The sequence below is a fragment of the Chelon labrosus genome, assembly GCF_963514085.1.
Source record: "Chelon labrosus genome assembly, chromosome: 23".
NCBI classification, from domain to species: domain Eukaryota; kingdom Metazoa; phylum Chordata; class Actinopteri; order Mugiliformes; family Mugilidae; genus Chelon; species Chelon labrosus.
The window spans coordinates 20,632,185-20,645,005 of NC_140356.1; the positions used below are offsets into that span (position 1 = coordinate 20,632,185).

Sequence of the window (12,821 nt, forward strand, 5' to 3'; positions counted from 1 at the left end):
TCTCATTTCATTTCCAGGTTTTGTTCCGACTCAAGGAGAAGGTTCAGGTTTCTGACAGACAGCTCAAAGCTCCGCCCCCTGACCTCCACCTGAGCCCGACCGTCCCCCCAGACCCCGCCCAGAGGTCAAAGGGCACCAAGGTGAACCCCAGACTCAAAGTCACTCTTTAAACTATAACGTCAGCACAGAGTCTCTAAAGAGTCCTTGTTGTTGTTGTCGTCGTGCAGGCTGTGACGTCAGGAAGCATGGTCCAGGCTGAGCTCCCTCCAGCTGTAGCCACGCCCACTCCCCAGCAGCAGCCAATCATAGCCTGCCGCCGCCTCGCTCCTCCTGTCGTCCCTTTGCCGAGGTGAGTTCACGAAAAGAAACTGCGCTAGCTTTCACCTCTGGATGAAAGAATTCACTCGTTTACTAATAAATAAAATTCTCTCCATTATGTCGTTAATTTAATAAAGATTTGATGCTGTCCTGTCGTCTCCTCGTAGCCCCGCCCCTGTCCGTGTCATCAGTTGTGAAGACCACGCCCCTCCCGCCAGCGTTTCCCCGGCGACCGCCAGTCACGAGCTAAAGCCCTGCCCCTCCCCCTTCAGGATGAAACCTGCAGCAGGACTTCAGGAAAGGTGAGTTAGTGCGTCTGTGAATCAGCAGCGCCACCATGTGGTCACAGCTGCTGTCTCTAACGGATCAGAACCATCAACAGCTGATTGGTGAACAGATGTTGGAGCCGTCGTGTCCGTCGTCTGATTTGCTGCAGAGTTTCTTTCCAACGAGCATGTGAACAGACGTCTGATCTGTGGTTTCAGCGACGACGTGTTTCCGTTAATGATCCAGATGAAACTCGGAGCCTCTGGTTTTGGATGAGGACGCAGCGTGTTTATGAACGGAAGCTCAGCCACTTTGTGTCTGAATCACCTCTAACCTGTGATTGTTGAGGCCGTCAGGTGTTGATGTGTGGACGTGCTGCTGAGGACGAGGCTTTAAACAGATGTGTTTACCACAGCTGGATCTGAGTGGGCGATCAAAACAGAGAACGAGCCAACAATAATCTACTGAAGAGTCAAAGCTTGGACTCTTCTCTCTTTAATGCTTTTCATCCTGAATACAGACTAAAGCTTCACCGTGGTTTTATAGGTTGTTGATCGTTTTATAGTTTCAGATGTGAGTTTAAAATAAAAGTTAAAATTATTTAAAGATGTATAACATTTGAGAACCACTGCACTGAAATGCAGGTGATGCTTTCTCTAAATTTTAATTCTAAACACTATTTGAAAACAACATTAACTGACTGAAGTATGGTTTAATTAGAGTTGGGGTCTGTAAAAATCCCTATTAGCTTGGAGGCTAGGAAGCTAGCAAGAGCTACTGTTAGCTAGGAGGCTAGGAAGCTAGGAGAAGCTACTATTAGCTAGGAGGAGCTACTATTAGCTGGGAGGCTACGCAGCTAGGAAGAGCTACTTTTAGCTAGGAGGCTAGGAAGAGCTACTATTAGCTGGGAGGCTAGGAAGAGCTACTATTAGCTGGGAGGCTAGGAAGAGCTACTATTAGCTAGGAAGCTAGGAAGAGCTACTATTAGCTGGGAGGCTAGGAAGCTAGGTAGAGCTACTATTAGCTGGTAGGCTAGGAAGAGCTACTATTAGCTAGGAGGCTAGGAAGCTAGGAGAAGCTACTATTAGCTAGGAGGAGCTACTATTAACTAGGAGGCTAGGAAGACCTACTATTAGCTGGGAGGCTACGCAGCTAGGAAGAGCTACTTTTAGCTAGGAGGCTAGGAAGAGCTACTATTAGCTAGGAAGCTAGGAAGAGCTACTATTAGCTGGGAGGCTAGGAAGCTAGGTAGAGCTACTATTAGCTGGGAGGCTAGGAAGCTAGGTAGAGCTACTATTAGCTGGGAGGCTAGGAAGCTAGGTAGAGCTACTATTAGCTGGTAGGCTAGGAAGAGCTAAAATCATCCATACAGATCATCTTTAGCATCGCCACTAGCCTCACATTTAGCTTCTGCTTTAGCTTTAGCATTATCTCCAGCATTATTAAGTGTCTCTTAATCGTCAGGTCACTGTTTGAACGTTTCAGGATGAAAACATGAATTCAGATCAGAATCGGACAAAAAGATTCTCAACTGGAGGAAAGAAGACTTGACCTTTGACCTCTGAGGTCAGTGTCTCATGTGGATGCAGGGTTCATGTGTCCTCCACTGGTCCTGATGTGTCTTCAGTTTGTCCCTGAGGTCGACTCATTTCTGTCCAGCTGCTCCTCCTTCAGTCTCGGCTTCGTTTCCTTCTTTAGTTCTTTCATAACTGAAAAGAAAACACCTTTATCTGCGCCTCAGCTCAGCGTCCAGCTCTTTAGCCGTTATCTGGCACTATGAAGTCTTCCGTCCAACTGGCGGCACGTCCGCAGATTCAGAGCGCAGCGGCCATTTTGTTCTGGTTCAGAACGTGAGAGCGGCGCGGGGAGGGCGCGGCGTGCTCCTTAAGGTACGACGGGGAAGGAAGATCCGCGGCTCGGAGTGAGAACAGGATGTTTTTCTTGGTGTCTGTGTCTCTCTTGTGTTTCTGGTGTGTTGTCCACGCTGGACGGCAGCCAGACGGCAATCAGACGGTTTGGACGGAGCGGCATCCTGAACAGGAAACGTCCCGACACGTAGCCAGACAAAGAGACTCCGCCCACATTCACCCCGTCAGAGCTCACCTCGTTGGTTCAGCAGCTCTTCATCTGCTGTCAGAGAGTCAGGCTGTTCAGATGAAAGTAAAATATAAAACTCAGGAAGTTTAACAGTGTAGAAAGAAGAATTAGATCTGAACTAGAGTCAACTCATCAGGAGGCTGCTCATCATTAATGTCCTCATCTTCATCATTAATGTCCTCATCTTCATCATTAATGTCCTCATCTTCATCATTAATGTCCTCATCTTCATTATCTACATCAGAGACCAGACTCTGAGGATGGAAGCTTCCTTCTTTCTTTCTTTCCTTTGTCCTCCCTTTTGTCTTTTCTTCCTCCTTCCTTATTTCATTCTTTTCTTTCTTTCTTTCTTTCTTTCTTTCCTACTAGGGCTGAACGATTTGTTTTTTATTTTTAATTTTATTTTTTATTTTATCCTCTTTTTTTCCCAACAAAACATGATGAATGATTTAAATATGACCAACACAATATTAGACACATTTAGTGTAATTTGTGTGGATTTGTTAGAATTAAATTAAAATATGTACGACTTGAAATAAATGACATTTTTATTTAACTGCTCATTACAGAAACATCTACATGTGCATTTAAAGGGGAACTACTGTTTTTTACAACCTGGACCTTTATTTTTAGTATAAAATATCATCGTTTACTCGCCAATGTCACTTTTGTTTCATTTGCACTTGTTCAGGAGATATTTAGATCAGCGTATATCCATATAGCGGGAGTGATCAGGGCACCGTAACACTAGCCTGGTCATCACCATCCTACGTTTCCGCCCGGAATTTGATTTCGCTCTGCACGTTAGTCTGGCCAAACTGCCCTTCTACGGTTCGCGTGTAACCGCGCGGTCTTAGCCAATCAGCGAACAGTTGAGTGATGACGCAAAACTCGCCTGCTGAGTTGCTTGTAGTCCAGCGAAGCTTGTAGTTCAACAGCATAGCAACAATGGCGACGGAGGAAGAGACGCTAGAAGCCATCCGCGAAGTTGTCTCAACTCTCGAGACATGTCATTAACAGCCATTATCTTGAAGAGTCATTGCCACCACGATGACAATGTGGTGATTTACCACCACGATCTCAAAACCGCTACAACATAGCCAGTGGTCTGTTTACTACTGAGAGCGGAAGTGGTAAGCGGTAAGAGCCTGAATTCCGGCGCACAATATACGTCATTACCAAACGTTGCTGATTGGTTAAGGGAACTCCAATGATTTTAAACGTCAATATAAGCATCCGCCCATTACGGAGACAGATTCCTATTACATTGGGCCAGACTAACGTGCAGAGCGAAATCAAATTTCGGGCGGAAACGTAGGATGGTGACGACCAGGCTACCGTAACACAGCCTCTAAATAACATTATCTGCAGTGAAACTCGTTTATTCCACCAATACTTTATGATACGCTAGTGCTGTTCCCCGTTGAGTCTGGAGTTACGTGTTAACATCATCCGGGATCTGTAGACTGACCTACAGACCCCGGACACGTGACCTCCTTGTAATCACGCAAGTTGCGGTTAGAAAATCGCGTTTTATCGTATCGCGATATTATGGCAAATGCAATTAATCGTTCAGCCCTACTTCCTACCTTCCTTTCTTATTTACTTCCTTCTTTCCCCTCTTCCATCTTTCTTTCTTTCTTTCTTTCTTTCTTTCTTTCCTTCCTCTGTCCCTTCCTTGTCTTGTGTCACTATTCTGAGTTCTTGTCATATTTATTATTTCTTCTCTGTGGATCATGTTCTCAGTGAATTTATTTTTCTAACCTGTTCAGGAAGGAACATGAACTCTCTCTCTCTCTCTTCAGCCTCTTCAGCCTTTTCCAGCTCTAAACCTTTTCTCTCTGTCTCTTTTTTTTTTTCCTCCCTCCCATCCTTCCTCTGCAGACGTGGGTCCAACGTCTCTCTGGTGCTGGACATGTCGGCCCTGGGCGCTGTCGAGCCCCTCAGCGTTGCCGTGGTAACCCCCAGGGAGGCCGCGGCCAGGGAGTACCTGCTGGCGGCCGGGCGACCGCTGACACGGCAACAGCTCAGAGACGTCGTCAACAACACGCACAGGCTGCACACGGAGTTCGCTGTGAGTCACTGGGAAGGTCGCGGGTTCGAATCCCTCCCATCATGCACCAGGGTTTAATATGTGACAACAGAACCCTTAAACTATAAACCTTTGCTTTTACTATTTTAATCTTCATATTAAACACATTATTAAATAAATATGAAATAAACTATAAATCTTGTCTTTTCCTCCTTTTTCAGGAAATTCCAATGAACTTCATTGACCCCAAGGAGCTGGACGTCCCAAACCACGGGACCAAGAACAGATACAAGACCATACTCCCCAGTGAGTCCTCTCTCTCTGTCTTTGTCGCTAAGAATCATCAACACCTCCAAAACACCCGGCCGCCCTCGCCTCTCATTTCCTCTTGAACCAGGAAGTTGTTTAATTATGTAGGAGGGGCTTAATGTCAAAGGCCAGCAGCCCCCAAGGACGGCCAACGTGGCGCCGCCCTCTTCCACCGCGAACAATACATCCCCCTCAGAGCACAGTCTGTCCTCGAGGCGTTATGTAACGGGACAATCACGGCTTTGGCTTTGGGGCGCCCTTGTTTTGCAGGTGGGCGGGGACATCAGTGCAGGAGTTGGCGGGAGGTGTTCCTTCCTTCCTTCCGTCCGGCCAATCAAGAGAAAGGAATGCTCACCTAGCGCTGCTGTCGGTCAAACTACGTCCTGTGTTCTAGTTTCTGTGCTCAACTGGTTATTGCATCATATCTCCTTGAAAATGTTCTGCAGCTGAGCGTCAGACACGTCGAGCTGAGCAGCAGGACAGATTCTGGACCAGGTAGTGGTCTCACCTGATGTATGGAACAACAGAGGACGTCTAAACTGTCCCAGATCGGACACAGATCATTGTCCTGCACCTGGGCCAACGTGCAAGGTGTTGGAGTGTAGTTTAGGGGTTCAGGTTCTGGCTCAAGGTTTGGACCTCGACCCTGATCATGACTGTGGTGAACAAAGGCCTAAAACTGTGCAGAGGTTCATCAGTTTAAATGATATCAAGTCTTAAAGTTCTGCAGAATTAGGGGCGTGGCTTGAGTTTGAGTTCGGTGGAGTCAGGTACAGCCAAGATGGGGACGCCTGGAGACAACACGCTGAGCTTTAAATCTGCTCTCAACTAAACATCTTTATAAATGGTTGATGGTTAATGGCAGCTGCTCTTCTAACGTCTAGAGGTCTTCAGTGGGGGGTCCGTGACCCCTAGGGGGTCTGTGGAGGTACTGCATGGGGGGTCGCGAAAGTTTTGGTTGATTAGACATTTTTTATATCCCCCCTGCAATTTTTTCCACAAATTTAAATGTCTTTAAATACACATATACGTAAGTAGGGGGTCCCTGCTCCATCTCCTCATCAGTTTGGGGGTCCTTGGCCTGGAAAACGTTGAAGACCCCTGGTCTAGGCCACTTGACTTTTTGCAGAAAGAAAGTGGACTTTCACCAGTGGAAGTGTACAGAACGGGCTCAAAAACAAGTCCTCATCAAAACCACTGACTGTGTATAAACATGGATAAATCCTCCACATGTTTCCTGAGTTTTGAAGTTTAGTGTTTTGTCTCCGTCTTTGTCTCAGTAACAGTCAAAGAGGTGGAGCATGAGTGGAGCTGAGGCTGGAGACGGCTAGCATGATTCATTAGAGCAACTTTAAATAATAAAACAAGTTACGTTCTTGTCTGTTCCCCTGATATATTCATGCTTCAGCCATTTTATCAGACACACATCTGGAGGTATCTTGCTGTTCCAGTTTACATAATGAGTCACTTGTCTGAAAGAGTTTCAGCCACACCTTTCTAAATGTCTAAATGTCTAAATGTCAGATCTAAACCATATTTTCCTGTTTCCCAGACCCTCATTCCAGAGTGATCCTGAAGTCAAAGAGCTGCAACGACCAGCTGAGCTCCTACATCAACGCTAACTACATACGAGTGAGTGCTGACACATGCGTCACTGTGTTTTGTTAAATCACTCCAGACACTTTATTAGACGTCTGGAACGACAGCAGCCTTTTCCCTCATTGACTCAAGTAAACGCCTGCAGGAGTCTGTAATGTCGCTCTCGGACTCTCACACAATGGACTCTCTTCCTGCCAGGAAACAGTAGAAACTGTCCTGGGACAGCGGAGGCAGTGTTTAAATTCTCTGCCCTACTGTACCTACAGGACGCTGCCAAGTCTAGAGTGGAAATAAAGCATCAGATCAGATGAAAGGGAAGGACATGACTATGTGGTGCTCCCCCCATGAAACCCAAATAACTTCTATTAGTGAAAATATGACGAAAGATGCCTCCAGGTGTTAAACCTTCCTCCCGTCCTAGGGTTACCTCGGCAACGACAAGGCGTACATCGCCACTCAGGGTCCCATGGTGAACACGGTGAACGACTTCTGGCAGATGGCCTGGCAGGAGGAGTCGCCCGTCATCGTCATGATCACCAAGCTGAAGGAGAAGAACGAGGTAGAACAGCTTTACGTCCTCTGATGAGGGACAGAGTACCCACAATCCTCTCTGCTTCTGAATCAGTATTCTTATGAATTGTAAAATGTGCACAATAGAAGACATCTTGACCTTTGTCTCCGTAGAAGTGTGTCCTGTACTGGCCGGAGAAGAGAGGGATCTACGGGAAGGTGGAGGTGTTGGTCAACAGCATCAGAGAGTGTGAACACTACACCACCCGCAGCCTCACGCTCAAGGTACGTTCACTCAGATCGACGCGTCTCCAGCACCTGATAAATGACGGTGATCGGGGATGAGCCGTTCACATCTAAACATCAGTCACTGCCGAGCTTTACTGATGAAGAGGAGCGTCACCTCTACTGGAAACAGAACAGAAGAAGAAGAAGAATTATTAGAAGCATAATCTTGTGTGTCTTCCTGTTTGCAGTGTGGGAATCAAACCCGCGTGTTGCAGCACTACTGGTACACATCGTGGCCCGACCACAAAACCCCCGACTCGGCGCTGCCTCTGCTGCAGCTGATGACCGACGTGGAGGCGGACCGACGCGCGGCCGCCGCCATGGGTCCGGTTATCGTCCACTGCAGGTACCGACGCAGAACCACAGCGACCTTTCACCTCTAATAAAAATAAAATAAAAACATCTGAAATGACTCTAACGCTGTGACCCTCGCAGCGCCGGGATCGGACGGACGGGATGCTTCATCGCCACGACGATCGGCTGTCGGCAGCTGCAGCTGGAGGGAGTTGTTGACGTCCTGAGCATCACCTGCCAGCTCAGAGCCGACAGGTAACACAGCCTGTACCTGGACACTGAGATCACAAAGCATGTGTTATATTAAAGGATCAGTAACAATACTATGAATTATTATGGGCTGTAAAACATTAAACATGTCAACGTAACCAACACTTCCCTTAAAAACCTGTTAATAAATTTAAATACTTGTCATCCTGGGGGATTTATCCATGATCTAGCAGCTATTTCCAAAATGGCCGCCTTCGTGAAGTTTCTCAACATCTTTTATATTTGTTCTCGTACAGAGGGGGTATGATCCAGACAGGTGAGCAGTACGAGTTTGTCCATCACGCCTTGAGCCTGTACGAGGCCCGCCTCTCTGCAGAAACCGGCCAATGAGAGCTCACCGCCGCGGGAGGCCCCCCACGGCTTCAACCAGGAAGTGAGCTAACATGGCGAGTCGTCAGCAGGTTTGATGGGAGCTCCTCTGGAGGAGGCGCTTTGAGTTTGATGGACAGCCAATCAGGACTATTGTGGGCGTGGCCTGCTGAAGAAAAGAAGGAAGGTAACTTTCAGAAAATGGAATGTATCCCTTCTTCTTCTTCTCTGCTTCTTCTTCTTCACGTGTTGTCGGCAGGCGGGCGGCGGTGGAACTCGACTCGGACCCGCCCACTTCACGTCTCCTAACCGACCAACCATCGTGTTGTTTCTGAACTAACTACGCTGTCCTGTTACCTCTTCTTCTCTGTCTCAGAGACGTAGACATAGTTTGACTGGAGTCGGTGGTTTCTGTGTCTTACATGAATTTAAAGTTTTTGTTTTTTTTTAACGTGGTGTTCTTTGGAATATGACTGTTAGCTGGTCGCTCCCTCGGTTTACACCTCCAGCTCAGTTTGTGACGTCAACGCGCCAAATATTACCGCTAACGTTAGGACGAGTTAACATTTTCTTTTAGCAGCTGGTTTTATCGTCTCACAAAACACCCAGATATTATAAACCCTAAAAGTTCAGCTCAGCTAAGATGCTACGTTGCCTAATTAGCCGCATGCTAACATTACTTCCTGATACGTAGACGAGTTTGCTGTCCCGTTAAACCTCACAGTATTAGCATGACGGCTAACGAAACGGACCAACTTTTTAAACTTATTTCCGAGGCCGTAAATGGGACTAGCATTAGCCGTACAGCACATGCTAAAAGCTAACACGTCAATCTAATGATCAGCAAGCTAATGCTAAGCTAAGTCGTGTAGTACAAAAAAAGCAGTTAGAGGCTAATTCTAGCTTTAGTAGTTGAGTGTTGCTTTAATGCTAATAGATAGATGCTAACCTATAAGCTAGCACGCTATGCTAATGCAGTATTTTGTTGTTCTGCTGCTAAGCCAATATTTATTTTTGTACCGTTGAACAAAAGCAGCTCTGTCGAGGGTTTAACATGAAGGATTGTGGGAGTTGTAGTTATTATTTTAGAAGATGGAAACTTTTAGAAAGACCAATGAATGAACTTAATTAATACGAGGAAATGGAAGCTAACGGAAGATGAGTAGGACGGCACTTCTGGCCAATAATTAAAATGAATCTTGTTGTAATATCAGAGTTTACACTCGTTATAATCTCATTCCTACGTCAACGATTCCCCCGCTATCGTGTGATTCGTTGCTTTAAACCAAAAAATGTGAAATAATTTAAGTCACGATGTTGTAAATCCTGTTACCGAGCTGTTATTTTTGGTGTATGAGAGTAATAATAACTTTATTTTTATAGTGTTTTTTACATGTTTTCAGTGTCTTTTAGCAGCAGGTCAGAGGAAGGAGGCTGAGTGGAATCAATAATTGGCTTTTAGTTTACGGAAAATCGTAGTTTGAAGAACATTCGGACGCGACATCTAAACTGAGCCCCGTTCAAGCTTCTCTACTAAACGCCGGAGCAATAACTTTTAAATTTGCCTCAAAACAAAACAAATCAAAACAATACATGCGAGTCAAGAAGAGGAGGAAGAAGGTCGGTTTTATATTTCTTATAAATATTTTAGAATAAAACGGAAGTTAAACGAGGAGGTGTTTTTATTTTTATTCAGTTCCTGTGTCCAGTGTTTTAGAGGCGATGCCAGTAACGAAGAACATTGAACTATTCACCCAATCATCTCCGTGTAAATGAACGGTGTACACTACATGTTAAAGTGCTATTAATGTTCAAGCCACAAACAGAAACCTTGCTGCTAAGACCGGGAGAGCGTCGACGGACGATAAACGAGACCGGACTTTTTCTACGCACCGAGATATTTTTATTTTCTACACGTGATCCAAACCACGGGACTCGGGACCATCATCACCGCCCGTCTCATTCAGGAGCTGGACGAAGAGTTGACTTGGTGATAATCTTGTTGTATGAAGTGAAACGTTTAGCCTCATTCCCTCTGCTGCAGCGGCTACGACAACACACACTGCCTCTGACGTAGTATTGTGTACGAACAGTGGGATGTGGTTCATGTCCTGTACTTTATCGTTGTCGACTGTTGATGGAGCTTAAAGGGACCTTTCCTGTTTAGAGTTTAAATGGACTTTACTGCAGTTTGTTGTTAATCCAGATGAAACTGATTCTGCCTTCAAATGGAAGTAGTGAGTTTGTTGTTATGGCGTCCAAGTGGAAGTTGGGATTACACCACTGCTAGGGAACTCTTAGCGTCTAGAAGCTACAGAGGCTAACAAGTGGCTTAACCTAATGTAGAAATTGTTAAATCGTAATAAAAAGATCAGTAAATCAATAGATAAAATTCAAACTTTAGAACGGTTGTTGGACCAACAAGTCCAGTTTTCTTTGTTTCAGCTTCTTTACAAACATCAAACACAAAAACGCCGTTAAAACTAATTCTTTAAAACGTCTCAATACACAGTTTTAGCAATTTGTGGTTTCAACTGTGTCAACGAGAAAAAATCTCATGAACGACGTCTGCTTGTTGTGTTCATGACTTCCTAAGTAGAAACTGTGTTCACTGGTTGTGTACACGACTCCCTGTGTTGGGCTCAGTTGTTCATCTGTAGATTAATGTTGTAAACAGCTGTTAGCTAAAATCTTTTAGTTGACAAATAGAACTAAAAATTTGCCAACAGGAAAGTTTAGGGTTTTATTGGAATCACCAACAGATTGTGACACGTGAAATTAAAACGTTTGCTTTCAGTTCAAGGGTGCTAGGTAACCTTGATGGCTAAGGACTTCCTCTCACGGATTAGCATGCTGCGTAACTTTACCACACTGTACAATAGCTTTAGCATTAGCTAAGTGAACATTAGCTTGTCAGTTTTAGCATATCTGCTGTTTTGCTAATGTTAGCTAAATACTTTAGCTCATGGAAACGTCGTCGTCTAGTGGCTCCAGTCTGTTTCAGTTTGCTACCTAGCATGCTAGCTAGCTGATATTAGCTGTAACATCATTAATGCAGCTTCTTACTCTACTAAATGGTTTATTACAAAGATGATTTATTTTAACAACGCTGCAGCAACTGTGACAGGAAGTCCCGATCGAGAAGAAAGGAATTATGGGTAAAATGTAAACAACATTAAAATTAAAAACATAAAGGTCCCTTTAAACTTCTCTGGTGTGGACATCACACATCACTCGGTGCACCTGATGCTAATCGGTGTACGACCTATTATACATATGATACGTGGATTTTTAATGTGCTACTTATCAACTTGAATGTTGTACTAGTCCAGAGCATTAGCCACCGAGTAGTGCTGTAACCTCCTTATCTACTCTATCTGCATATATACTGTTACCTGTAATCTGTACATTATTAAAAACACTGGACATGATAAATACGACCGAGTGACACCTCGTCAATGACTCCAACACCTGCAGAGAAGCTGGTTAAAGTGTCAGGTTGTTCACATTTCTAGTGACTCTAGTACCAGTACTGACTAATGTCTGGCTGAAACTTTTGTTCCTAGAAACTACGACGAGACAAAGAGAAAGAGAGAAAGGAGGGGAGCAGGAAGGAAGGAGGGAAGGAAGGAAGAGGTGTGGACGACTAAATGTGGCTCAAACCAACTGAAACAAAAGCAGTTTGGCCTTTAACTGGTAACGCTGCTTCATAGTAGAATCAACTCTGCCCTTTCCTGCCCAGAGGCAACGCAATGACCTGTGGTCGTATTAATAAATACCTTTAATAACATCATATTAGGTAACGAGACGAGACTCTGTGAAGCACAATGGGAAACTTGGTTACACCAGTAGAGTAAATACATACTGCTGTTTCAGAACCATGAACTCTGTTAGGTTCTAGTTTAGTTTGGGTCTCAGAATCTTTTAAAAGGCTCTCATTACTAATGAACAGACATCACTGATTCATGTGATCATTTCTAATAGTGGTTGAATAAATGAGCTGGACCTGTTAAACCTGGACACTAGAGACCAGATCAGTGTTCACACCTGGACCTGTTTAACCTGGACTCTAGAGACCAGATCAGTGTTCACACCTGGACCTGTTTAACCTGGACTCTAGAGACCAGATCAGTGTTCACACCTGGACCTGTTTAACCTGGACTCTAGAGACCAGATCAGTGTTCACACCTGGACCTGTTTAACCTGGACTCTAGAGACCAGATCAGTGTTCACACCTGGACCTGTTTAACCTGGACACTAGAGACCAGATCAGTGTTCACACCTGGACCTGTTTAACCTGGACACTAGAGACCAGATCAGTGTTCACACCTGGACCTGTTTAACCTGGACACTAGAGACCAGATCAGTGTTCACACCTGGACCTGTTTAACCTGGACTCTAGAGACCAGATCAGTGTTCACACCTGGACCTGTTTAACCTGGACACTAGAGACCAGATCAGTGTTCACACCTGGACACTAGAGACCAGATCAGTGTTCACACCTGGACTCTAGAGACCAGATCAGTGT

General features: G+C 45.1%; 1 protein-coding gene across 1 annotated transcript in view; it reads left to right on the forward strand.

The window, feature by feature from the left end:
* ptprr (protein tyrosine phosphatase receptor type R) overlaps positions 1–12,271 on the forward strand; it is a 24,972-nt gene extending 12,701 nt beyond the window's left edge. The window contains exons 7-17 of the mRNA XM_084573738.1: positions 18–140; positions 228–349; positions 486–620; positions 4,567–4,756; positions 4,936–5,020; positions 6,576–6,655; positions 7,044–7,181; positions 7,307–7,417; positions 7,609–7,766; positions 7,856–7,969; positions 8,221–12,271. Of these exons, the coding sequence (XP_084429864.1) occupies positions 18–140; positions 228–349; positions 486–620; positions 4,567–4,756; positions 4,936–5,020; positions 6,576–6,655; positions 7,044–7,181; positions 7,307–7,417; positions 7,609–7,766; positions 7,856–7,969; positions 8,221–8,314 (1,350 nt within the window). The 3' untranslated portion in view covers positions 8,315–12,271. The remainder of the gene's footprint in view (positions 1–17; positions 141–227; positions 350–485; positions 621–4,566; positions 4,757–4,935; positions 5,021–6,575; positions 6,656–7,043; positions 7,182–7,306; positions 7,418–7,608; positions 7,767–7,855; positions 7,970–8,220) is intronic.
* The last annotated feature ends 550 nt before the right edge of the window (positions 12,272–12,821 follow it).